The following is a 27,727-nucleotide window of genomic DNA, read 5'->3' on the forward strand; positions in this document are numbered from 1 at the left end:
AGTCAAATGTGGTGTTTTTTATAGATAATGTACTAAAACAATATATCCATGTTGAAAATCGATACAAAGATAATCAGCAATAGAGAATGAGCAATATGGGTAGAAATGGTTTCCTTGAGAGCTTTTAAATGTCACATTCATATCACATTCAGTCCTGCCTCCTTCACAGTTGTCATTGGCAGGGATGAAGGACAGGGCCTTTTTGGTGGTGACCCCTCGGATGTGGAACTCCCTCCCATGAGAGAAGCAATCCATGTCTAGATCTGAACTACAGAATTCTAAAGATTGGCCCTGAGTTTTGTGGATGGTGATTGCAAATGCCAATCGAATTGGGAATTGCAACCTCTCAAATTGAAATAGCATATCCATTTGAATTATAGGAATGCGAGGAATGGGGACATCTTTAACTCAGATATCAAGGTAGATAATCTTTGAACTGGGTTATATGGCAGTGTGACCATGGGCTCTTCCACACAGCCATATAACCCAGAATATCAAGGCAGAAAAACCCATAATATGTGCTTTGTACTGGGATATATAAATTGAAGGAGCCATCCTCCAAGGTTTATTGATGTGCCTCTAGTTGCCACCACAGTCCAGACCATTTAAAACTTGAAAGCCATTCTGATGCCTGTTTCCAGACACTAAACTTTCTCAATTTCTCCTAGATCATTTCATCAAAAAATGGATAAAAGACGAGAACCTTCACAAGGTACGTTTTGACTTGGAAATTCAAACTTTTCAGAGCACATTTGTCAAAGAACCTCTGTTGTGATCCAACTCATAGCAGCAGTATTTCTCATTCAGCTAATCAAATGTGTTCTGGCACAGCTGTACCAGGAGCTCCAATTTTGTTTGCTTTGCATTGAATGTTTGTTTGTAGTCCTAAGTTTCAGGGACTCTGCAGATAGGTGGCTTCTTTTGGCTGCAGTCATAGGGCAAGCCACCTGTCAATTATCATTGGGTTCCCTAGTTCCGCCCCCTTTTTGGGCTTTGGAAGGGAAGTGAGCCATTTTGTTAGTCTCAGCCAGGTTAGCTTTTGTATAGGATGTAACTTCCCCTGTACAAAGGCTTCAAGCTTTAAGAATTTCCAGGGTTACAGAAATTCCAACAGAAACAGAAAGGAAGGAAATCCAGAGGAGAACAGCTTTAAGAGTCTCCTAAGAACTCCAGGGAAGCATTCCCACAGCTTTGGGAATTTCCAGGAAAACAGCCTTAAAGACTAAAGAACTCCAGAATATCCACTGTCTTGCTGGTAGGTCCACTCGGCGTCCGAGAAGCAGTTCGGCCCGATAGCGGAGCACACATCAGTGAGGGTTGGATTTCAGTCAGCCTGGGAGAAGTTAAAAAGGGGAATTTTCCTTTAAAGAAAACGTTACTGAAGACAGTGCCTGTCCCCTGTGGACAAGATTGAGAGAACCAATACTTTATCCAGAAAGCCTTGAAGTTACTGTTTGATTTCATTAATAAAAGACTTTGTTGTACTTCTATAGCCATCTGAAGATTCTTTTGTAGTGGAAACCTCTGAGAACTTCTCCTTAGGCCCCTGGCTTCCCGCTGGGCAAAGGTTACACATCCTATTTTTAAAAGTCAACTAACTACAGGCCCAGCGGCGACAGAACAAAATGCAACAGATTGTTCTCTTTTAAAACAATAAGACATTCAATATTATAAAATTCAATTGTTTATCTTATAATTTCATATCATATGGAAGACATCATTCTGGACTCATGTCTCCCTGCATGGTAATTACAAAAGACATTATGAAACACCCTTTCAAAATATCTGTAACCAGCTTTGCTAGCATCCTTGCAGGGTAGGAAAATGCAGAAATAAATAAGCCAGGGCAAGTGAAAGACAATTCAGTTTCCTGACTAGAATCTATCCAATTGCAGATGTTTTGCAAGTATGAAAATGACATCTTGACAATTTTGGGAGAATATATCAGAAGAAATAGAAGACGGAATGACAAGCTTGACACCATTCATGATGGGCTACAGCTAAATTGCAATGAAATGGAGGGTCTGTTGCTAAGTAAACCATCAACTGAATCTGAAAAGGTAATTTTGGTTTTACAAGTGCTTAATAATGGTGCACTGATTTAATCCACACATAGGATTATTATTATTATTATTAAACTTTATTTGTACCCCGCTAGCATCTCCCGAAGGACTCGATGCGGCTTACAAAGGCCAAGGCCTCAACACAATAACAACAAACAATAACAATGCAGCAAATTAAAAACATAAGCAATAACACAACAAAACATTACACTATCACACAATAAAAACAGAGCCGGGCCAATGATGGGTACAGGTTAAAAGGTGCTGGGTGTGTGAGGTGGTATGTTGGAGTTCTGGGCAAGTGCAATGTGCAGAGAGTATTAAACTCTAATAAAGTGCTTCTGGGACAGAGTGCTGGAGATTATCCTATTCTGGGAAGGCACTTCGGAATAACCAAGTCTTTAAGTTCTTCCTAAAGACTGCCAACGTGGGTGCTAGTCTAATGTCTTTGGGGAGGGTGTTCCAAAGTCGGGGGGCAACCACAGAGAAGGCCCTGTCTCTCGTCCCCACCAAACGCACCTGCGACGCAGGTGGGATCGCAAGCAGGGCCCCTCCGGATGACCGAAGTGAGCGCGTGGGTTCCTAGACGGAGATGCTAAAGCATCCGAAATGTGATGCTGTGAAATAAGTCCTTGGAAATGGTAGCATATCAGATGAAGGAAGGAGTAGTCACAGGGCAAAGCATGCACTTACACAGTGTTTCCCAACCTTTCTAATGCCGCGACTCCTTAATACAGTTCCTCTTGTTCTGGTGACCCCCAACCATAAAATTATTTTCATTGCTACTTCATAACTGTAATTTTATTACTGTTATGAATCGTACTGTAAATATCTGATATGCAGGATGTATTTTCATTCACTGGACCAAATTTGGCACAAATACCCAATACACCCAAATTTGAATACTGGTAGGGTTGGAGGGCGATTGATTTTGTCATTTGGGAGTTGGAGTTGCTGGGATTTATAGTTCACCTACAATCAAAGAGCATTCTGAACTCCGCCAACAATGAAATTGAACCAATCTTGGCACACAGGACTCCCATAACAAACAGAAAATACTGGAAGGGTTTGGTGGGCAATGACCTTGAGTTTTGGAGTTGTAGTTCACCTGCATCCAGAGAGCACAGTGGACTCAGACAGTGGTGGATCTGGACCAAACTTGACACGAATACTCAGTATGCCCAAATGTGAACACTGGTGGATTTTGGGGAAACGAGACCTTGACATTTGGGAGTTTTAATTGCTGGGATTTATAGTTCACCTACAATCAAAGAGCATTCTGAACCCCACGCTCACAAGGGTGGAGTGGGGAGATACTGTATTGGTGCCTCTCAGATAACTGTTATTGATGAAACTGCTTGCATAAGTATACAAATAAAGATTATTATTATTATTATTAATTATACACTCACAAGGATGGAGTGTGGGAGACACTGTGTTGGTGCCTCTTAGATAACTCTTACTGATGAAACTCCTACTATAAACAGACATGTTCTTTTTTTTAATCAGTTGTGTTTCTTCTCCCATACTCCTACTTTAGGAATGACAAGACTGCAAGGATTGTGGTTGAAATGAGAATACTGGAACTTTATTGTATTACACATTCTTGTTCAAAGACATGATAAAATACTGTACTGCGAAATAAATAAAACTGTATTTCCAAGTATGCTGTACAAAATGTTTCATTTTCACATCACGAAGAAATATATGTACAGGAAATAGGCCTTGATCATTCACCGTTCAGGTGAGCCTCAGCTTTAGGGTCCAAGTAGCCAATGAAACAGTCTTAATGCATTTCATGCACTGAATGTCCATAAGCTGTTTAGGAGGCACGACTCTGCCTTGTGTCAAGTGCTGGGGCAACATTCTGTGCCAAGAAGGAAAGCTGTACCTGAAAGTTAATCCAAAGACCGCTTATCATAAGAAATGGGCACATCCCAGAAGCTCAAAACCCTTATCAGCTCTGATACTTACTCAGAGAGGCAGCAGTTGCAGTTAACGTCCATTTGCTCCCTCGGAGAGGATCCGGGAGGGTTCCGTGTATTTTGCCGTAAGCAGGTAAAAGAGAGCTGGTGCAGGGACTAAAGCCAGCAGAGGCAAGTCCTGGTAAATGTTGTTGAGCTTGGAAATGGAGATGATTCCATAGGCATGCAGCAGCCAATGGCTAAAGAGAACGATAAGCCTTTTCTTCCTCACAATGAGATCCCTGAATGTCTGGTAAATAAAAAGAAAAGGTTTTCATTAGTTTTGATGTTTCTGTTATCTCGACCATTTTCAGTGCTAAAGTTAAAGCATAGCATGTAAAAGGAACAGAAGAAGTGTTTTTAAAGCAACTCCTGTGTTTTCCTCAAATAAAAGGCTAAGAATGGTTATTATACATTTTTCCATGGCATTGCTGAATTTTCTTCTTTATTTGATTGTGACTCTGAAGAAGATGAGCCATTCTCAGCCATTAATGTTCAGAAGTGTTAGAAAAGTAGGAGGACTGGTTCATAAATCATAAGAGTAAAAAAAATATATCTAAATATCAACTTCTCCTCCTCAGTAGCAGTTGTATCTTCTATACATACAATAAAAGTGAATATATGTATGTAGGTGTATGGCTGGGGTGTCCACTTCCACAGACGAGCTTCCACTTCCACAAACACTATACCTCCCACTACTCAGGAGACACCAAAGACCCTCTCTCCAATGACATAATGAGCACCGCAAACATGTCCATACTGCCCACCACTCAGGAGAAGGCTTTCATACGGGGACAATTTCATCCTAGATTTTCTGTTTTTTTCCTCCACCACAGACATCCCAGTGTTCCTTATTTATTTATTTATTTATTTATTTATTTATTTATTTATTATTTACTGTATTTGATACCACCTTTATCAGCCAATCAGCGACTCAAGGCGGTTTCCAACAAATCAATACACATAAAATCATAATACAGAATAAAACATTAAAACCAGTATAAATACACAACAAGAGCAATACTCTTTCCATTGCTGTGGAATTTGCATGACGCCACCCACTGCCTCTCCCATAACCCTTTCTTATTCTTTTCTATGGCACACAGCAAACAGATAAATTGATCGGCAACTGAACATACTAGAGAGGTTTAGGGAGAATTCACCATGATTTATATGAGTTGTATGTACTGGGATGTATATAGTTCACCTACAATCAATGAGCACTCTGAACTTCACCCACGACAGAATTGGACCAAATTTGGCACACAGATCTCCCATGACTAGCAAAAAATACTGGAGGTCTTTGGGAAAATTCACCTTGATTTGGGGGAGAGAACTGAACACCCAAACACCGATGTATCTGGACCAAACTAGGCACAAATATCTCATATGCTGAAATCAGCTTACTGGAGGAGTTTGGGGGAAACTGATCTTCCTTTCTGGGAATTATAGTTCACCCACAACCAGATAAACTGACTTGGACCAAACTTGGCACACAGAACCCTTATGTCTAACTCAACCTACTGAAGGAGTTTGTGGGGACTGATTCACCATAATGGGAGTTTTAGTTTACCCTACAGCCAGAAAGCATACTGAACCCTACCAATGATGCATCCAGAGCAACATAACAAACTTCAAGTACTGATGGAGTTTCTCGGGGTTAACCTGGCATGGTGTGAGTTGTAGTTTAATCCACAACCTTATGCATTTTGCATAATTAAAAAATTGACTCTTTCAAATAACCTAGACAATGCCGGGTACCCAAGCTAGTAACTATATATAGCTTATATATAGTATTATATATAGCTTATTATGGTTTGCCTAGTAAAGCAAAGTGACAAACAACTTTACTGACAAAGACTATCCTAACAATAGAAGGGAATTGCTTCATTTGAAATAATTATTGCTGGTTCTCCTGCCACCTTTCACAAAAGGTAATTCAGTCCTCAGGTCTTCTAATATATTAACTTTCTGACAGTTCCCATTATGGCAGGCATGCACAACCTGCGGTCCTCCAGGTATTTTGGACTTCAAAACAGAATTCCTGATTATTGAACAGCTGACTAGAGCTTATGGGAGTTGGAGGTCCAAACATCTGGAGGGCTGCCGGTTATACAGGTTGCCTTATGGAATGGAGAGAATATGCAAATGCAGTCAGAGGCCTTTCTTGATAAGAACACTGCTGGGTGAGCAGACTTGATATCATATAGAATTCTAAGTAATTTTGAAAACAAAACTATTATTCACAGAATAGGCTGATTTTGAGGCCAGGGGACAACACCTATTGAACAGCACATAGATTTCTGATCACTTCAGGCCATTTTTGTTGGTTCGCATTTTAAAAAAATGGTATTTACATACATATTTAATCCATTTTCAAAAGAAGCGGTGTCATACTTACTTCTATTTCAGAAGCAGACAGATACACTACCAGAGTAACAAGAGATGCAACAATGATAATGTAAGGGAAGGCATAGTCTGAAAGGAAAGAGTAGGACAGTAATCACACATATGATATGTTTCCTACACATCAAGAGCTAAGTAAAAACTATAGGTTCTTTCAGTGTATTTTTCTGCCTGCCTATGCAGGAGTAAGTCATTTTTAGATTCAGCCACTTTTCTTTCCTGGAAATTCTGCACAGCCTGCAGTCATCGCTCAGTTTCCTTGTAATTGAAAAAAATAGTAAAATATTCAGTAAATGAAATGGTTCTTAGGTGGCAAGTTATCTAATATAGCTTATTGCCTCTACCTTAAAATACAGTTCCATGAAAGGATGCCCTACTTCCTTTACTATAAACCCGCCCTGAGTCCCCTTGTGGGAAAAGGGTGGGGTAGAAATGAAGGAAATAAAAATAAGAAGCTATGCCAAGTGGTGAAATCACAAGACAGAGCTGTTTGAAAGGAAAACTCAGGAATTATAACAGGAACATTTTTCAAATAGGAAGCCCCTTTGATTGCCTACTATATCTGGAAACCTATTTTTTGTGCAGGGAAAAAAAGTATGACTTCACAATCTCTGAGAATGCCTGCCACAGATGTGGGAAAAACGTCAGGGGAGAATGCTTCTGGAACATGGCCATACAGCCCAGAAAACTCACAGCAACTCATAGAATCATAGAATCAAAGAGTTGGAAGAGACCTCATGGGCCATCCAGTCCAACCCCATTATGCCAAGAAGCAGGAATGTTGCATTCAAATCACCCCTGACAGATGGCCATCCAGCCTCTGTTTAAAAGCTTCCAAAGAAGAAGCCTCCACCACACTCAGGGGCAGAGAGTTCCACTGCTGAACGGCTCTCACAGTCATGAAGTTCTTCCTCATGTTCAGATGGAATCTCTTGTATGAACTCAGTATGACTTCACTTAATGTTTTCAATCTTGAATCTCTTTATGAATGTTTTGTGCTTCTGATCCAGCTTCCTGTTATATCTCTATATTTCCATAACCAAAAGAAAGGTGACTTGGTTTAAATTTGCTTGGTTTCTCTATATCTTTGTTTTACAAGTTCACCTGTTTTCCCTCCTGTAATTTATGTTATGGAATATTTATTTATTTATTTATTTACTATTCTTGTATACCGCTGTATCTCAAGCCCGAGGGCGACTCACTATTTTTAGGCTGCATACCTGGGAGCATCCCTCCTTTCAACACTCTAAATATGATCTCTGCATGTTTTACTCTCTTTGCATGCTGGGCCATAGTGACAACTTACATAGCAAACCGCCTCCAACTGCCTGGAGCAAAGTTAGGATCGGGAAAAAGTAGAGGGCTGCATAAATGCTCTTAAACCGATCTGTCTTCCCCAAGCCACAAGCAATCTTCTTTACCAAAAGGGGACGGAGCAACATCATCAGCACCAAACAGAAGGCGTAATATATAAATACAATGGTATAGCTGAAAGAAAGAATGATTGGTATTATTAATGCCACAAGAGGACAATCTGTCACAGCACATTCTATGGGCATTTGGGTGAAATGAGCTAAGAATCTGGCACGAAATACATGCAATGTATTAGTTAGGAAATCTCTAGTTACACTTCCTTAGGAGAAAATTCCATCAAACACAGTACAGTGCACTTCTACATAAATAATCACACATGGGATGTAGCACAAGAAGAAAAAACAAAAGCTGTTTCTAAATTGCCATGAATAGATATTTTAGAAATCATTCAAGCTGTGCTACACAGTACATAGATTTACATAAGTGAGGCCAAATCATACTCACAGAGGATAGACGGCTTCGTGGGTACAGTGAATGGTGGTAACGTAATCAGGACTCGGATTGTAAAGCATGGTGTACCAGTCGGAAAGCATCACCACCTTGCATGAACGGATTTGCAGGGAACCAATGGGGTCGCTCACAAGCAAAGTAACAATTGCGGCCCCACTGCATTCAATTAGAGCAGTGATGTGCTGGAAGAGAGCACTGGAGCTGGAGAGAAGAAATGCAAGTTCCCAAAATCAATACTGAGAACAAGCCGTTCTAGAGAAATTTTCAATTATGGTCACCCTTCGGTTTTGACTTTTGTGGATTTGATTAAAATGTTATTTCTAGGTCTTCCAGTGTGATTTGGGCAGAAGTTGATCATAGAGTTATTCTAGAAAACCTAGACATTCCTAGAGATGTGTTCTTACAAGATGTGTTGTTATAAGTAAAATATTTGCAGATTGTTAACTTTGTGCCCTTGACCCAAGCAAATGTGAAGGGCTGACTACTGAAATCCCATCAGCACGTGTGAGACTTGATAGTCCAAAATAACTGTCAGACATCAAAGTTAAGGAAGAAGTGGTTAGTAAAACGATAAATGCCCCACAATGGCTGCTTCCAGATTGTGGAGACTCATGTTGTTTGGTTGCCCCTTTTGCCACCAGGCGAAGGTAAGTCTTTGCCTGAAAATCTACATGACAAGAACAAGTTTGTGATGAGTATGTGAGTAGGGAAGTGTCATTTAATTTTAAAAAAAATCTTAATCTCTGCTATTATAATCAAGGACATCTAATCACCTCTCAACAAAAGATTGCCCCAGGCACTGCCAGGCCATCAAATGCTAATCAGTTGAAACATCCACACCTAGCTCCAACAGACAAGAGTTCTTTGACCCACCCTGGTCATTCCACAGATAAATAAACCCATTTTCCTAGTTCCAACAGACCTCACTACCTCTGAGGATGCTTGCCATAGATGCAGGCGAAACATTAGGAGAGAATGCCTCTAGAACATGGCCATATAGCCCAAAAACACCTACAACAACCCTCTGTTATTATACTTTTTAATTTTGTTTTTATGTGTACTGCTATTCTTGTAAAACCTTTTGCATGAATAATGTTTTTATATATATTCTGCAGTCTTATATAAGAAGAAAGGTGTAAGGTGTAAATGAATAAATATGTAATAAATAAAACAAATCCCTGAATAATGACAGTGAAGCAACAATTTAACAATTAATTAAATTGTTAAATTAAATTACTTAATAAAACATATTTTAACTCCAAATGTATCAAGTGAAGTTACCAAAAATCTCATATTTTTTATGATGTACTAGGTATTAGCAGAGTGTTGAAATCCCATTTTGGAAAATGCATAGGGTAACATGCAGACACACACTCAACTTAAAAGAAAGCATCATTCTTGCTTGAAAGAAGGTCTGATTTTAAATAAATATTTACCTCTTTTTCCCTGAATACCATTCAATGAAGAACCAATGCAAGATCAGAGGAAGCATGGCCATAAAGCCAAGATACAGCCAGTCATAGCGCTCTGGAGATCCAGTACATTCTCGGCAGATTTTGCGGGCATCTGTTCTTTGTCCTCTTGGACACACCTGTAGAGTATCACCACAATTACAAGAGTAATACTTTTATAAAAAAAATTAACTGAAAAAACACGACACATTTTAACTACTGAGATAAGCCCAAGATGTCGCTATTCTTCTCCTCAGCCATATCTAGTAGCAGCTTTATTGCAAACAAACTATTTGAAACATTCAAGTGGTTTTGCTCCATAATCCTCTACTCACCCCACATTCTCCATGAACGTCAGTCCCATTTATAATTTCGACTATTCGTCCACAATAAAGTCCAAGGCAGTCTGGCTGGATGTCTACAGCTTCTACAAAATATGAAAAAAGGCCACTATAATACGTACCGTATTTCACTGAATAGTTGTCTCACCCTGTTTTCTGAGTTCAAATATTGGTTTTTAGCCTTTCATCATGTAATTGTGGGCTAACTATTAAAAGAAATGATTTAAAAAAGTGTGGGGTTCCCACTGCAACACCTGTTCCGTTTCTCAACATTTACCTTGCTTCCCTTTTGTTGCTGTTACTATATTGAATTTTAAAAGTACTATAATACTAGATTTATTTTAAAATCTTCACGTAATGGTCGCACACCATATTTTGGCCCAAAAACCCACACAAAATCTGCAGTGGTTATGTAGTGCAATATGGTAGTTTTTTTCTTGCATCATAATAGGCATATTAACTGATCTGCATCAGTGGGATGACTATCTATCTGCTCACTAATGCTATAGCTCTTTAGAGTACTGAAGGACAGTTCTTACCCATATCCACAAACCCATACCCTATTTCATTTTGGTTTAAAATCTGCTTTTAATACTTGCAGGCAAATGGGAAAGTGATAGTTGAGTGGAGAACTTACTCCTTCCATTTTTTGACTACATTCTTCATTATCCCTTAATTGGCATAGTATGCACTCAGAACCAAGCATTCAGAACCATTCTGACTTGAAGGGGGTCAGAGAAAAGGGAAGTATTATGGGAAGCATTTTTTCTGAAAGACTGGAAACCATTTATGGGCTTTTGGGGCAAGAGGAATCCTAGCAATACAATAATGTGTGCTTATGGTTATTAATGGCCTTCTGTTTATTTAGCTCTATAATGGAAAAATGTTTTATTTTTAATAACTGAGGATCAGAGTTCTTTGTGTTTTAAGTATTTAGTGTTTAAGGCAGGCATGGGCTGTTACGAATTGTGAGAGTTGGAGTCCAAAACACCTGGAGGGAGGGCTGAAGTTGGCCCATGCTTCGTTTAAGGTATTAGATTGTCAGTTACCTTGAAATTATTGTTTTAGTTAATATCTTTGGTACAATGTTTAGCAGGAAGTTTACTCTTAAATTAAGTTTCATTCTTAACTATCTATATAAATAAAAATGTAATGTTCGTTTGTGGGATTAACATAACTCAAAAACCACTGGCCGAATTGACACCAAATTTAGACACAATACACCTATCAGGCCAATGAATGATCATCACTCATAAAACACTGACAACCACAAGGAACTTAAAAATTAAAAAAACACACACATTATAATGCATGTGCAAAACCACATATATATACGCAAACACGCATATACACAAATATGAATGAATGAATTGTTTATTCATGACATAAAATATACAACCTTTAAAAAGTACAATAAGCACGTTCCAATACAAGTATTAAAACAAGTTCCATATACCGGCTCTTTAAAATTATAGTAGGAGTGACATAATAACAATTACAAATGTCTGATTTGTATCATCCCCAAAATATCTTAATTTCCATTTCTAGCTTCTGCTGTGGACTTTACTAGTTTGGCTCAAATTTTTTGGGTTGCAACTGCAAATGTGGCAACCTTTAATGTTATATTTTTGGAATAATCTGCTAACAAGTCACAGATAACTGCTGATTGTTGCCATGCTGCCCATTCTTCCAAAAGGGCTCCCAGAAGATTGTTTCGAGGGTCATTATACAGTGGGCAATGTAACAGATAGTGTGTTAAATCCTCTCTTTTCCCGGACCCACAAATACAAAGACATTGGGCATGAGGGACCCCTCTATGTCTTCCCTCTAACCAGCCTGATGGCATTGTTTGAAAGCGCAGGGCTGTAAATGTCGCCCTAGGGCTGAGAGCGGCGATTAATAAATGCAAGAAATAAATAAATAAATAAATAAATGCTTTTCTAAGGGCTACAGATGTTAAATCTTGAAGATATTGTTGGCAATATTGGTTACTCTTTGGTAGAGGATACCAAGTGGAGAAATCCTGCTGTTTACTAGTCTGCAAGTTGTCATTTACATCCATCTCAAAGATTTTGTCTCTAATTTTCTTCTTGTTCAACTGCATTAGGGTTGTTGTTGATCCATCAAAATACTGGTGGAGCAGAGCTAACCAGTGTTGAGCCCAACCTCCTCCCTTGTATTGTTCCAAAAAGCATTGTTTTGTTATACACAAATATATGTGGAACGCCCTTCCTACAGATATTAGATCGGCCCCCTCCCTATCGGCATTTCGGAGGAAAGTGAAGACCTGGTTGTTCGAGCAGGCATTTGAATAGGCAATGCAATGAACATAGGAATACGGAATAACGGATGATGACATTGGATCTTGATTCTATTGATGAGACGCTAACGCTATGTTATATTGATGTTTAATTGTTTACTATGTTATTGTTTTAATTGTCCCTTAACTGTTTTTATGATGTTTAGCATTGAATTTTTGCCATTGTTAACCGCTTTGAGTCGCCTAAGGGCTGCGAAAAGCGGTATACAAAAGAAATAAGTAAATAAATAATATGCACACACATATACACACACAAAACACATATATACAGACTGGGCCACAGCAACGCATGGCAGGGGACGGCTAGTACATCTATATGTACATTTGTATAGATCGTTATTATCCCTTTCTATATATTTTTTTCTCCTACCCTTTTCCCTTTGTTTTGTCTGATGCTGTTTGAATTATATATCTGAAGATTAAAGTATGTATGTGCATGTTTCTGCCACAAAGGCTGTTGCCAGGTGAAGTGGTCCTTCACGATGCCATCGTTATGAACCCACGTGTTCTCTTCGTTCATCCGGAGAGGCTTTGCTCGTGATTCCCCCTGCGTTGCAGGCGCATCTGGTGGGGATGCGAGACAGGGCCTTTTCTGTGGTGGCCCCCCGACTCTGGAACACCTCCCCAAAGACATTAGACAGGCCCCTATGTTGGCAGTCTTTAGGAAGAACTTGAAGACCTGGCTGTTCTGATGTGCCTTTCCAGAATAGGAAAACTCCAACAACCTGTCCCAGAAGCACTTTATTAGACTTGAAGATTGCTTGCACACTTCACTTATTCTAAAATCCGACATACCACCTGTCACATCAGCACTTTTAATCTGTACCCATTACATTTGGCCCGGCCCCAGTTTTATTGTGTCTTGGTGTATTGTTTTATTGTTCTGTTGTTTTGATATTGCTTTAACTGTTTTGATTTGCTTTGAGTTGTGTATTTGTTATGCTATGTTTTGAGGCCTTGGCCTTTGTAAGCCGCATAGAGTCCTTCGGGAGATGCTAGCGGGGTACAAATAAATATAATAATAATAATAATAATAATAATAATAATAATAGGTTCTTGTGGGGTTTTTCGGGCTATAGAGCCATGTTCTAGAGGCATTTCTCCTGATGTTTCGCCTGCATCTATGGCAAGCATCCTCAGAGGTAGTGAGGTCTGTTGGAATTAGGACAATGGGTTTATATATCTGTGGAATGGCTGGGGTGAGGCAAGGAGCTCTTCCCTGCTGGAGCTAGGTGTGAATGTTTCAACTGATCACCTTCATTAGCATTTGAAGGCCTGCCTGAGCCTGGGAAAATCTCTTGCTGGGAGGTGTTAAGATGTGCCTGGTTGTTTCCTCTCTGTTGTTTTGCTGTTGTAATTTTAGAGTTTTTTAATACTGGTAACCAGATTTTGTTCATTTTCATGGTCTCTTCCTTTCTGTTGAAATTGTCCACATGCTTGTGGATTTCAATGGCTTCTCTGTGTAGTCTGACATGGTGGTTGTTGGTGTGGTCCAGCATTTCTGTGTTCTCAAATAATATGCTGTGTCCAGGCTGGTTCATCAGGTGTTCTGCTATGGCTGACTTCTCTGGTTGAAGGAGTCTGCAGTGCCTTTCATGTTCCTTGATTCGTTTTTGGGCAATGCTGCTGCGTTTGGTGGTCCCTATGTAGACTTGTCCACAGCTGCATGGTATACGGTAGACTCCTGCAGAGGTGAGAGGATCCCTCTTGTCCTTTGCTGAACGTAGCATTTGTTGGATTTTCTTGGTGGGTCTGTAGATAGTTTGTATGTTGTGTTTCCTCATCAGCTTCCCTCTGTGGTCAGTGGTTCCCTTGATGTATGGCAAGAACACTTTTCCTCTGGGTGGATCTTCGTCTTTATTCTTGTGGCTTGTTCTTGGTCTTGCCGCTCTCCTGATGTCTGAGGTGGAGTCTCCATTGGCCTGGAGAGCCCAGTTGTGGTGGTTCAGTTCATCTTGGAGGAGGTGGGGTTCACAGATTCTTTTCGCAGAAACCCATTGTCCTAATTCCAACAGACATCACTACCTCTGAGGATGCTTGCCATAGATGCAGGCGAAACGTCAGGAGAAATGCCTCTAGAACATGGCTCTATAGCCCGAAAAAACCCACAAGAACCTAGTGATTCCAGCCATGAAAGCCTTCGACAATACAATAATAATAATAATAGGGCCCTTCACCATGTCATTGCATTGGTTGTCGCCAGGTGAAGTGGCCCTTTGTGATGCCCTTATATTGGCTGTTGCTAGTGGCCCTTTGTGGCACCATTATATTGGCTGTCACCAGGTGAAGTGGCCCTTCACTATTATTAAATTGGCTGTCACCAGATGAGGTGTCTGTGATATCATAAATTGGCTGTTGCTAGGTGAAGTGGCTCTTTGTGGCGCCATTAGATTGGCTGTCGCCAGGTGAAGTGGCCCTTCACGATGGCCTCAGAGTTGCCGTTGCTAGGTGAAGTGGCCCTTTGTGATTCTACTGGGAAAGAAAGGTGACAGGTGCTTCTGAGGGGAAGGGAAGGAGGAAGAGAAATGAAAAGGGGAGAAAAACTCACCCATCTTTTTCCTGGCCTTTCCTCTCGAGAATGAGAATAAAAGAACAATAATATCCGGGTCCTGAAGGCGCAGCCAATCAAGAAGCGACTTCAGCTGCTTCTGTCAAACGTCACTTCCTGCGAGAAGCCTCAGCCCCTTGTTGATTGGCTGCCTCTTTTCGGATAACCCCGCCCTTTCATGCGCTGCCTTCGGGGGACAGTTGACGGGCGGTTCTGTCCAATCCTCTTCTCACGCCTTCTTCCGCTGGGCCAATCAGAGTCAGCGGAACGTTTACTTATTAGCCAATCACTGCCCTAGATCTGTGGATGGGTGGGGCCTGACTGGAGAGAAACCTTGAGTGATGGAGAGCACATTTCGGAAAAGATGGTATCCGGGTGAGTGAAAGCGTTTTCTGACCAATCCTGTGCACGGACCCATCTTCGGCTTGGCCAATCACCGTGAGAGGATAGATATCCTCGATATCAACCAATCGTCGCTTTGGATATCGTAGTGGGCGGGGCCTTGGACAGTGTGAGGCCGTTGGTGGTGAGATAGTGGGGGAAGGGAGAAAAATTCCGTTGACCAAGCCCCGCCCACCGACGTCTGTAATTGGCTGTTAGAGCCAAAGCGGGCTCGAGACCGCTCCACGGACGCCGATTGGCCGACGGTGAAGGCGTGCCGCCTTCACCGTCGGCCAATCAGCGTCCGTGGAGCGGTCTCGAGCCCGCTTTGGCTCTAACAGCCAATTACAGACGTCGGTGAGCGGGGCTTGAGTGAAGGAAAACCGTTAAACTGTTTCATTCGTGAGGAGAAGCCGTTGGAGGATGTCTCAGGCGGAGAGGCTTCCCCCTCACGATCCGAGCGGCCTGGTCCTCCGCGCCGTGGAGATGCACGCCGGCGGGGAGCCGCTCCGTGTGGTGCCTCCTTGGGGCGGCCTGAGTTCGCTGTCAGCCCCGGGCCTGTCGCTGCTGGAGCGGCGCCGCCTCCTGCTCACCTCCCCGGAGCTTGACGCGGCGCGGCGGCTGCTGATGCACGAGCCGCGGGGCCACCGCGACATGTATGGGGCGCTGCTGGTGCCCAGCGAGCTGCCCGAGGCCGACGTGGGCGCCCTCTTTATCCACAACGAGGGCGCCAGCGCCATGTGCGGCCACGCCGTCCTCTGCCTGGCCCGCTTCGCCCTCGACTACGGCCTACACCGCGGCGGGGCTCCTTCCCCAGGAGAGGCCGCGGTCACCATCCACTGCCCCTGCGGGCCCGTCACCGCCTTCGCCGCCTGGGATGGAAGCCGCAGCGGGGCCCGCGCCCGCTTCCACAGCGTCCCCGCCTTCGCCGCCGCCACCGGTAACAACCATAATAATAATATGTGCAAGTTTACAGATGCCAAGATGTTTATCCTAAACTATGTCTTTGAAGCAGCGTTTCTCAACCTGAGAATCCGGACCCCTGGGGGGTGTCAGAGGGGTCTCCAAAAACCACCAGAAAGCAGTATTTTCTATTCGTCATGGGGGTTCTGTGTGGGAAGTTTGGGCCAGTTCTGTCCTTGTTGGGGTTCAGAATGCTCTTTGACTGTAGGTGAACTATAAATCCCAGCAACCAGAACTTCCAGATGTCAAGTCTGTTCTCCACCAGTGTTCGAATTTGGGCATCTTGAGTATTTGTTCCAGGTTTGGTCCAGATCCATCATTGTTTTGAGTCCACAGTGCTGTCTGGATGTAGGTTAACTACAACTCCCAAACCTAGAGACTGTGTTTTAAGGAAATCCAAAGGCATTTAATCTGAGGCAGCCATTGGGCACACAGAATTTATGTCCTGTCTACAGTCTGATGTACAGGCCCAGCATGCGACAGCACAATATTTGTTAAACCATTTTAAATAGTCCCATCGTATTTGTCCCCCATGCTTATGTGCTATACGAATTAATTCAGTAGTCTCGTGATTAATTGAATTGATACTTTTGCTAAGTTTATAGCAACAGGACATTTGTGTATTTATATTGCAAACTGTATAATGGCATTGAATGTTTGCCATATATGTATTCTGTAATCCGCTCTGGGTCCCCTCAGGGAGATAGAGCGGAAAATAAATAAAATTAAATTAAATTAAAAGGGCTGGAACCTCCTGGGACAAGAACGTTGAGGGAGCAATAGCATAAAATTATGTGGCTACTCTCCGAAAGCGCAGTGGTAGAACTTGAGACTCTTTTTAAAGGTTTCTAATGTAGGGGCTTTCCTAATCTCTCCGGGCAATGAGTTCCAGAGTTAGGGGGCCAGAGAGGAGAAGGCTCTCTCCCTTGTGCCCACAAGGCAAGTCTGAGAGAATGGCAAGGGCAAAAGGAGGGCCTCACCCGAAGATCTAAAAGTTCGGGCTGGTTCATGGAGAGAGATACGGTCATGATATTTAAATTATGATTCATAACAGGAGCAAAATTACAGTTATGGAGTAGCAACAAAAATGATCTGGTTGGGGGTCACCACAACATGAGGAATTGTATTAAGGGGTCATGACATTAGGAAGGGTGAGGTTTATGCCCAGTGCTAATAATGCAGTTTCCTCTATCCCACTTCATCCTTACAATGGTCTTGTGACAATTGTATGTGCGAAGCACTCCCAACACCACCTCCAAGAAAGTGTCTTAACATATCTGGAAGCCCATGGTAAAATAAATCCTGAAATGAATGCAGTTTGATACCAGTTTAGCTACCATGGCTTTATGAAATTATAGGAGTTGTAGTTTTCCATATTGGAGGTAATGTTAGGATCATTGACCATCAGGGTATATAGATCATGAACTGTTAGGATCACAATCTAATTGGATTTGCAGAGTTTATTTGGTAATGGATGATCACTGGGCATGTAGATATTTTGTTTCTGTTTGATGCTTTCAGCAAACAATGATGCAAGCAGATTTCTTTTAAAGATAACATGCTTTGTTTACTGATAACATGCTTTGTTTACTGATAACTTCATGTGTTTAAAGATACATGCACATATCTTGTCAAGGGTTTAAAACTTCAGTAACATTTCTGAGAGTTTGTATCTTTAACTTAGAATCTTTACCAGTTTCTTTAGAAACCTGTTGCTTTATACAACTCTCTTTAAAAAGAGTTTACTTTCAAATAAAACACAAATCTCAACAGTTTCTAACACCAGCGTCTGCACTCTGACAGACTCAATGAACTTGAGTATAGACTCAAGTTCATTCAAGGTTCAGCACACTTCTCTAACAGCCATTCCTCAACTGACATTCCCTAACTGTAATTCAGTTTAAACCTGAACATTTCAAGTTGTTACTGAATCAGTCACGTGACCTGCAGCCCCTCTCACTGCTTTAGGTATATAGAAATAAGGAAACTACAAATCAAATAAGACCTATACTTCACGTTATGAAACGACACATTACAAACAGACAAACATCATATAGAGGAGACTTTCTGAGACGGAGTCCCAAGGTGCCCTCGATATATTCATCTATGACCACTTATTCTGGGTTTTAATGATAACATGCGAGTGTTGCCTGGGTGTCAGAGGAACTGCTGCACCTGCTTTCACCTTTCTCCAGTTCTCACAATGTCTCCATGGCAACACTGGGCAGGCTCACTGAGAGGGAATCTTAGTGTCTCCTTGGTGAGATTGGCCTCAGATAATTCACAGATACCTCTAAGTATTTCTTCTGCCACATCACATCTGGGCTGCCAGAATTTGTATCTGTCAGTCATAAGAATTCTGGAATGTTTTTAAATAAAGCTTCTGCATGGCTTGCCTTTCTCCCAGATTCACGACAATCGTGGAACCACTCTACTAATTCTTCTGCATGTTGCAGAACCCCCATTTACGCACTGTTGTGTAAGGATTTAGTCGGCTTTTGTCAACAGCATCAATGGCATGGAAGAATGGGAGCTGAAGTCCAATATTTGGAAGATCTCCCATTCTTCATCCTGAAAGAATTTCCCCCTAAGGAAATTTACCAGGAAAAAAACCATGATAAGGTTGCCATTAGTTGGAGTGATCTTGAAGGGAGGTAATAACATGCCAGTTCCATCAGCATTTAAGATGAATATATGCTCCTTAACTTAGAGTCCTGATAATGTTTGACTAATATGACTAACCTCCTTTTCTGCTATTTTCCAGGCTGCAAAATTTCTTCAAACGAACACTGCTCTCTACTACTGCATTTCTTCTCATGGTTGTTCTAGTGAGCTGTACGTTTTGTTCTTAGGTGCATATGGATTTCTGTATTAAATAATACACATTGACTGCCATAGATTTTGCCCAGATTGTTGAGTGATGGTAATTCTTGTCATCTCTTTAAGAAGTTTTATTTTCTTGTAAAATTTTGAAGCTGTGCTATAGCAGAAATGCATATGTATTGTAACTTTAAGAGTACAATTCAGAAATAGATTTGCTGTTGGGAACACAGCTTCTAGTAATGAACTTGAGTGATTAATGTCAACAAGCAATTATTTATTTAATCAGTTTATTATTTCTCATCTTCCTCCTGCCAGGGAAGCCAAGGCAGCTTAAAAAATTAAAAATAGCTGAATAAGTAGTATTACAGGAGTTTGAAAATACCATTAAATATAAATGCTATTTGAAATACATAATTGAAGACAAGTTTCTGGGGCCAGAATGAGAGAACTGAGAGCCAAGAGGCATGACAGCCCCCTTTCTCCACCACACACACCAAGTTTGTCCTTCTTTTAGTCCTCATGACTAATTGAGCATCTTCTTATACTCCACCCTCCCAAAGTCTCCACTTATTTGCTAGTCACTCCTGAATTATTGGCAAAACACTTAAGATAACATTTTAGTTCAGAACATCCATAATAACATAGAATTGTTTGCTAATAATGTGACATTGTAGTTCCCACTCTGCTGTACAGAATCTTTACCTAATACTTCAAATCTTTACCTAATAATGCTTGCACCTCTGTGTGTGTGACACTTTTTAAATTAATTCCATCGGAAAGTTGGCTGCTATGGTACTTTTTAAAGGACAGCCATGATTGCCATTTTCTTGGGTACATGTCTTAATGTTAATTATGTTATTAGTATAATTAAGTTTTATTTGATTGCTTGTATTTTGTTTTTCATCTTGATGTCGATTCTTTTTGCTATAAGTTTACTGTCATTTTTCTGTATTATTCTTTATTATTCAGAGGTGTTTGTATTTATAGAATCATAGAATCAAAGAGTTGGAAGAGACCTCATGGGCCATCCAGTCCAACCCCCTGCCAAGAAGCAGGAATATTGCATTCAAATCACCCCTGACAGATGGCCATCCATCCATTTGTTTCAGGGCATTAAATGTTTACCTTTTTTTGTGTGTAAACTGCCCTGAGTCCCCTTGGGGTCTATAAAGTTTATTATTATTATTATTATTATTAGTAGTAGTAGTAGTACGTTTTATCATATAAGGGACGTACAAGCATTGCTTGTTGTAGTGACTGGAGGGAGTGAGGGAAAAACACGTGAGAATAATCTGCAATAGTAATAATCATAATAATCATAATATTACACTTTATTTATACCCCCCCCCCCCCCCCCACCATCTCCCCAAAGGGGATTCAGGACTGCTCACATGAGGCCAAGCCCAAAAATACAAAACAACAAATAAATACAAGGCAACAAAAACATTACATCAGGATCTAATACATAAAGTGACAAAATAAAATAAACAGTGGAAAATAACATAATGGAAAATGGAACACAGTGGGCAAACCAAATGTACAAGATAAAATGATAAATGATAAAACCCTGCATGAGATAGGAGAGGAAAAAGTGTATTTTGAGGGGAAAGCTCATAAGGGAGGAACAGTGAGGTTAGACCTTCATTAAGGACAGGGGAAGTGCATCATGAGGACAACACTGTAGATGAGCAGAACAAGATGGGATGTATGGGCACTCTCCAAAGGTACATCGGAAAAGCCAAGTTTTTAAAAAGTAAAGTGTTTAGTAATTCTATATATCTCTGCCTCTTTATTTTTAGATGTTTCCATTGATGTTCCAGGATATGGAAAAGTAGTTCTTGATGTTGGATATGGTGGCGCTTTCTATGCATTTCTCAGTGCTGACCAGTTGGGACTTGATGTTTCTTCTTCGAAAATTCAGGATCTGATTGATGCAGCATCTGCAGTAACTGAAGCAGTAAAGTCTCAGGTACTATTTGGTCTTCCTCTATTCTACTATAGTTCCTCTTTGTGTCATGAATTTGCCATGGAATTGACTTAGCCCATGTTTTGGAATTGTGTTGTCCAGGTCTTTCACCCAAAAAAGGCAGAGGAAATTATCAATATACATTCATGCGTTTAAAATGTTATCAGAAAAGAGCATGTTTGAAATTAATGGTTGTAAAGTACATTTTGGAAGAAGACTTTGCAGAGTGATCTTGCTAAAACTATTTGTACTTGTAGACATAAAGGGCCTTAAATTCCATTGCACTGCCATGCTAATTGTATAGACTTGAAAGAGGGAATGGATATAATATAGCTATCCTAATGCTGCATTTTTCTGATGTTTTATTCAAAATTTGATTATTTTAAAATATTATTTCTAGTTCAAAGTTCACCATCCTTTAATTGAAGATGTGGCTTTCATCTATGGAACTATACTGACGGATGGAAAAGACAAATTTAGCGATGACCCAACAGTCAACATATGCGTGTTTGCAGATGCACAGGTAGAACTTTCGTGCTTCCCTAAATGGTTTATATAGACATTGTGCACAGAGGAGCAATATGGGAGGGGTTTCATGTAAAACCAATACAAGTGAAGTGACTGTCCAGGTGATGTTGCACTGCAAATCCCAGCAGCTCTAGCCATTGCGAGAAATGCTAAGAGGTGCCGTCCTGTTAGTGATTTGCATAGGTGGCCAGAAATCTGTGAGTTTGCCATTTCCTTGGAACTGGACAAAGTGGGCTAAACCCAACCAGACAGAGGAGTGAATCAGTGGACCTCACAGAAGTACCATCTTAACCATTTATTTCTTCCTTTCATGGGCGCAGAATGCAAAAATTGTACTTATGAGCAGAAGCGACAAAGCTGCTCCTTCTTAAAGTGACAGGTTGTTATGTGCCATTATGTCTGAACATAAACATAATATGTAGATTTGCACACCAAAGCAAGTGCAGCTTTGGAGCATGCATGTTTGGTAAATTTGGATAATTTGATGATAATAATGCTGCTAATTCACATTTGTCAAAGAATTGAGTGCTGAAGTTCCAAAATACAACAATCCATGTCTTTCTAACCAGGTTGATCGCAGTCCTACTGGGTCGGGTGTGACTGCTCGCATTGCCTTACAGTACCATAAAGGACTAATTCAACTGAACCAGACCAGGACCTTCAGAAGCAGTTCAACTGGCTCCTTGTTTACTGGAAAAGCAATAAAGGCAAGACCTAAAGTCTTGTGGGATTTAGAGGTCTGAGGGGGGATGTGAAAAATCTCATAATTCATTTAGATAAGAAGAATGCCTGTTATTTTGTTTTTAACATGAGGAGGCAGGTTTTGCATTATCGCATGATGCTGTTACATTAATCTGAATTACAGCTGGTTCTTTCTACTTAAAATAGCGTCTCTTTTGAGTATGTATTAGCTGTATATTTAAGCCAAGTAGGTGAAATTCAGTGTTGTGTGAGTAGAAAGCTAATTCATGCTCAGCTGATAGTCTCTGTATTGAAAAAATATCTCCAGAAAGTCAGGGGAGTCTGCCGGTAGGCCTACAGAACATTATTAAATGTTCATTGGGTCTCAACAGGGAGGAGGGAATGCTCTCCCCCCCCCCCCCTGAGGGTGAGAAGGGCAGGGTACAAGTGTATGAAATAAATAATAAATAAAATCAATTTTGGGAAGGAGTATTTATACTGCTTGAAATAAGTTTTAGATATTTGCAATTTCCCCTTCCACTACAGCCTGGAACAAACCTATTTCAAAACATTTTGTAAAGATTTTGGATCACAGGAGAAAGTAAGGGAGTAGGATCAGAAGAAGATTGCAAAAAACTGAATTTCATCCAGTCTATTCCTTTCTCTTAGTTTTTAAGTTTGGTTTTCAATTTGGAACAGCTTATGTTGTAAAACTAGTCATAATTTACCAGGTTTAATTCAAATCATTTTCTTTATATCCAGGAATCTAAATGTGGAGATCACAATGCTGTTATAGTAGAAGTGGCTGGAGAGTCCTTTTACACGGGAACATCAACATTCACTCTTGAAGAGGAGGACCCTTTGAAATATGGATTCTTTCTGAAGTAATTGCTACTCTTGGGGATGGGAGAGGTGGCGGGCTGGCGGATGGCTGGCAGGGAGCGTGCCTCCGAGCCCTGGGTGTAGACTGGGCCCTGGTGGGGAGGAGGGGTCTCGGGGAAGGAGAAGGGCCAGCAGCTCCCCCTTGGCCTCCCTCCCCACCAGGAGGGCCTGGAGTGCTCCCTGCTTGTGCCACCTCCTTCCCTGGAGCCTGGCTCTGGCCCCGCCTCCACCTGGGATAGCCTCTGGCGCAGCTGGCAGACCCAAGCCCTATTTCCTTGGTGGATGGTGAGGCTGCCTCCTCACCTGAGACCCTGGCCTGACCCCACCTGGAAGGGGCACCCTGAGTGCAGGGAACAGCCGAGGCGGGACCAGGCAGGGCTCCTCACAGGCCTCCGCTTTGCAGGCCCATATCACAGCCCGCTTCTCCGCTGCCTGCAGCACCCTCCTTTCTCCGAGGGCCCACAGGGTGTGTGTAATGAACCCTTACCTTTAGCAGCCAGAATGTGGGGCCTAGCGAAGCCCCTGCAGCCATTTTGGATTAGGGAAACAGGGAGATGCCATCTTAGGTTAGGTTTTCTTAGGGGGGGGGGGTCCTTGTTAAGGAAGCAAAGAGTACATGGCCAGGATTGGTTAGGAATAGCGGGCGGAGCCTAATATTCAGATAAAGAAAAAAAGTGCACCTTTTGAATTTTTGAGGCTTGAGTTGGCAGTTGGGTTTTGTCGGTTGGGGAGTTAAGGTAGTCAGTTGGTGTTAACAGTTGGATAGTACTAGATAGGAGAACTGGGTTAATCTTTTGTAGTATTCAAGGTCTAGAGGAATTGGCCAAGAATACTGACAGGGAACAGGACCTTGCTTTATGGTCTGTATCTTTTATCCTTGAGGAAGGCTAGGCCAAAAGTGTCCTTTGGCTAGATTCCAGAAAGGGGGAATTTGGTTTGGAATTATCTTCAGACATTAATTTCCTGAGATAATCTCCTGTTTGTTAACTCTAGATTTGAACCCAGTCCCCATCTAAGAATGGTACATCAAACGTAACCAAAAGCTTTTGTGCCATTAACTTACAGAAACCATTACACATTTGTACCAGAAGAGTTTAAGCCAGTTAAATAAACGTTTTATTATAGTTAACACATTACAACAGCCTGTGTGTGAACGTTATTGGTATTTAAACCCTCTGAGGAAAACCTCATAGTGAACGGAAGGGTGTTACTAAGTATCCTCTCCACACACATAACTCAGCCTGAATACTAAGTAAAGGTGGCAGCATACATACAGTTGAAGAAACAGTTACAAAACCTCTCAGTTCAGACGTCATTCAAATATATTTATACACAGTTACATCTTTCCCTGTTTTATCAACTTCTTTCCTGTGAAGTATCTTTATAGGGTGCCTCGAGGGGGGGGGGCGTTGACATCCTGTAGAGCTTCTCACAAGGAAGACTGCAGAAAAAAAGGAAAGAACTATAGGATCCCATTAAAGAAGTGGTTTTACAACACCATAAAGTAAAAAGATCAAAAGAAAGGAGGAAGTCCTGATGGCTCTTCTGTTAAAGTGTTATTATTATTACTACTACTACTATTGTAGTTTAGTCTTTCATCAAAGGGGTACATGCTCTTTTTAGTCATCAAAACATCTATCTTTCATTGGTATAATCCTCTCTTTTAGTAGTTAACACCCAAATTCAGAGTTAACTGAAAAGCCTAATTACAGCATTGGGGCATTTTTAGGATGAGCTAAGCATGTGTTTATATGTGACTGAGGTTTGGACAATGATATCTCCCATCCATTACCAGAGTGTGTGATTTCCTGTTGTGCAGGGCACTGTCCAGATTGGGTCTGGTACAATTCTGTTTCATGTAACAAGATAAAACCTTTTAAAGAGTAATAATCCAAAATTTAAATATTTGCAAAGAAAAGTAAAAACAAATAATGATGCATATATTAAATAACTTTTAAAAGGACACAATAATTAAGTATTTTCTCCAGCATAATTGTCTTCTCTAAGCTTTCCTGTCTTCTCATGATGTGGTCAAAGTACTTCATCTTTGCCTCTAATATCCTTCCCTCCACTGAGCAGCTGGGCTTTATTTCCTGGAGGATGGACTAATTTGATCTTCTTGCAGACCAAGGCACTCTCAGAATTTTCCTCCAAAACCTCCAAAGCATTTCCCTTCGCTCAGGCTTCCTTGTGGTCCAGCTCTCACATCCATAGGTTACTACAGGGAATACCATTGCTTTAACTATGCGGATCATGGTTGTCAGTGTGATGTCTCTACTCTTCACTATTTTATTAAGATTGGTCATTGCTCTCCTCCTAAGAAGTAAACCTCTTCTGATTTCCGGGCTGCACTCTGCATCTTTGTGCTTAGAAATATGAAGTCTGTCACTGCCTCCAAGTTTTCTCCCTCTACTTGCCAGTTCTCACTCACTGCCATCATCTTGGTTTTTTTTATATTTAACTGCAACCCAACTTTTGCACTTTCTTCTTTCACCTTGGTTAGAAGGTTAGAGGATCCGCATAGTTAAAGCAATGGTATTCCCCATAGTACTTTGGCCACATCATGAGAAGAAAGGAAAGCTTAGAGAAGACAATTATGTTGGGGAAAAGGGAAGAGGGGCCGACCAAGGGCAAGATGGATGGATGGTAACCTTGAAGTGACTGGATTGACCTTGAAGGAACTGGGGGTGGTGATGGCCGACAGGGAGCTCTGGTGTGGGCTGGTCCATGAAGTCACGAGTCGGAAACGACTGAATGAATGAACAACAACAGAAGGCTCCTCAGTTCATCCTCACTGTCAGCCATCAAAGTGTTTTATTTATTTATTGTGTTAGGAGCGAACCAAACAGCTGTATTGTATTAAAACACCCACCCACACACACACACACAAAGTTTGCAAACTTGGCATTCTATTAAATGTCCTTTGACCAGTAGCTGGCCAGATGGAGTGTTTCTGGTGTGGCTATAAGAAGGTCCTCCACTGTGCATGTGGCAGGGCTCAGGTTGCATTGCAGTAGGTGGTCTGTGGTTTGCTCTTCTCCACACTCACATGTCATGGACTCCACTTTGTGGCCCCATTTCTTAAGGTTGACTGCATCTCGTGGTGCCAGAGTGCAGTCTATTCAGTGCCTTCGAAGTCACCCAGTTTTCTGTTTGCCCAGGAGGGAGTATCTCATTTGGTATCAGCCATTGATTGAGGTTCTGGGTTTGAGCCTGCCACTTTTGGACTCTTGCTTGCTAAGCTGTTCCAGTGAGTGTCTCCGTAGATCTTAGAAAACTATTTCTTGATTTAAGTCAAAGGGGTATATCTAAGGTTGATCATGTTTCATCCAGCAATTTCAACTCCAGCCTTAGATTCATCAAACCCCGCACATAGCATGATGTATTCTGCATACAAGTTGAATAGGTTGGGTGGGAGTATACAACCCTGCCGTATGCCTTTCCCAATCTTGAGCCAGTCTGTTGTTCTGTAATTTGTTCTTATTGTTGCTACTTGGTCATTATGCAGATTCCTCTTGGTATCCCCAAACCACCACAAACATGCCACAATTTATTATGATCCACACAGCCAAAGCCATTAGAATCTATATAAATAAAAATGTAATGCTCGTTTGTGGGATTAACATAATTAAAAAACCGCTGGACAAATTGACACCAAATTTGGACACACTACACCTATCAGGCCAACAAGTGACCATCACTCATAAAAACACTGAAAAACAGCAGAAAAAACTTTAAAAAAATTACAATGCATGCACAAAACCATATATATATATAAGCAAACACACATATTAAAGGTAAAGGTTTTCCCCTGACATTAAGTTCAGTTGTGTCTGACTCTGAGGTGTGGTGCTCATCTCCATTTCTAAGCCAAAGAGCCGGTGTTGTCCATAGACACCTCCAAGGTCATATGGCCAGCATGACTTCATGGAGCACTATTACCTTCCTGCTGGAGCGGTACCCATTGATCTACTCACATTTGCATGTTTTCGAACTGCTAGGTTGGCAGAGAGGAGATTCCATCTGAACATGAGGAAGAACTTCCTGACTGGGTGAGCCGTTCAGCAGTGGAACTCTTTGCCCCGGAGTGTGGTGGAGGCTCCTTCTTTGGAAGCTTTTAAACAGAGGCTGGATGGCCATCTGTCAGGGGTGATTTGAATGCAATATTCCTGCTTCTTGGCAGGGGGTTGGACTGGATGGTCCATGGCAAGCCCGTATCCAGGATTTCGTTTCGGGGGGGGGGGGTGTGAATTTTTTTCAGGGGCGAGTTTCGGGGGTGGGGGGCTGAGTCCGAGTGAAAGAGGGTCTAGCCTAGCAAACCTTTTGTATCATTACCCCAATACCCCCATCATGCATATGGGATATATTGAGTATGGTGATCAGATCATGATATGAATAAACATAACAGTTTAAAAAATGCACTAGTAAGGCCTTTTCACGAACCACCATCAGAATTTCGGGGGGGGGGGCTGAAGCCCCTCAAGCCCCCCCCCCCCCCCCCGGCTACATGCCTGGCCCCGGAATGTGGTGGAGTCTTCTTCTTTGGAAACTTTTAAACAGGCTGGATGGCCATCTGTCAGGGGTGA

The 27,727-nt window shown here is 41.5% G+C and overlaps 3 protein-coding genes across 8 annotated transcripts in view; 2 read left to right on the forward strand and 1 right to left on the reverse strand.

Annotated features, from left to right (window-relative positions):
- The window catches only part of CCDC175 (coiled-coil domain containing 175), a 43,946-nt gene extending 40,220 nt beyond the window's left edge, over positions 1–3,726 (forward strand). The window contains 3 exon segments of the mRNA XM_060753958.2: positions 669–712; positions 1,896–2,060; positions 3,604–3,726. Coding sequence (XP_060609941.2) covers positions 669–712; positions 1,896–2,060; positions 3,604–3,609 — 215 coding nt within the window. The 3' untranslated portion in view covers positions 3,610–3,726.
- JKAMP (JNK1/MAPK8 associated membrane protein) lies at positions 3,624–15,055 on the reverse strand. 2 transcript variants are annotated; one of them, XM_067463060.1, is made up of 8 exons: positions 14,918–15,055; positions 10,044–10,135; positions 9,694–9,848; positions 8,252–8,458; positions 7,740–7,921; positions 6,429–6,505; positions 4,038–4,277; positions 3,624–3,948 (listed from the first exon to the last, which is right to left on the reverse strand). In XM_067463060.1, exons 1-7 carry the CDS (start codon positions 14,919–14,921, stop codon positions 4,059–4,061), a joined length of 936 nt encoding a protein of 311 aa, XP_067319161.1. In that variant the 5' UTR covers positions 14,922–15,055; the 3' UTR covers positions 3,624–3,948; positions 4,038–4,058. The 2 variants fall into 2 exon arrangements, with proteins under 2 accessions (XP_067319161.1, XP_067319160.1); XM_067463059.1 differs by having other exon boundaries at positions 3,624–3,954; positions 14,918–15,054.
- A 150-nt stretch (positions 15,056–15,205) lies between these two features.
- L3HYPDH (trans-L-3-hydroxyproline dehydratase) lies at positions 15,206–24,280 on the forward strand. 5 transcript variants are annotated; one of them, XM_067463061.1, is made up of 6 exons: positions 15,214–15,292; positions 19,026–19,096; positions 20,884–21,053; positions 21,451–21,573; positions 22,148–22,285; positions 23,022–24,280. In XM_067463061.1, the coding sequence occupies exons 1-6, from the start codon at positions 15,282–15,284 to the stop codon at positions 23,145–23,147; spliced, it is 639 nt and encodes a 212-aa protein (XP_067319162.1). In that variant the 5' UTR covers positions 15,214–15,281; the 3' UTR covers positions 23,148–24,280. The 5 variants fall into 5 exon arrangements, with proteins under 5 accessions (XP_067319163.1, XP_067319162.1, XP_060609863.2 ...); XM_060753889.2 differs by lacking the exon at positions 15,214–15,292 and adding an exon at positions 15,871–16,238 and having other exon boundaries at positions 19,026–19,113; XM_060753918.2 differs by lacking the exon at positions 15,214–15,292 and adding an exon at positions 16,160–16,238.
- Positions 24,281–27,727: the final 3,447 nt, after the last annotated feature.

The sequence above is a fragment of the Anolis sagrei genome, chromosome 1 (assembly GCF_037176765.1).
Source record: "Anolis sagrei isolate rAnoSag1 chromosome 1, rAnoSag1.mat, whole genome shotgun sequence".
NCBI classification, from domain to species: domain Eukaryota; kingdom Metazoa; phylum Chordata; class Lepidosauria; order Squamata; family Dactyloidae; genus Anolis; species Anolis sagrei.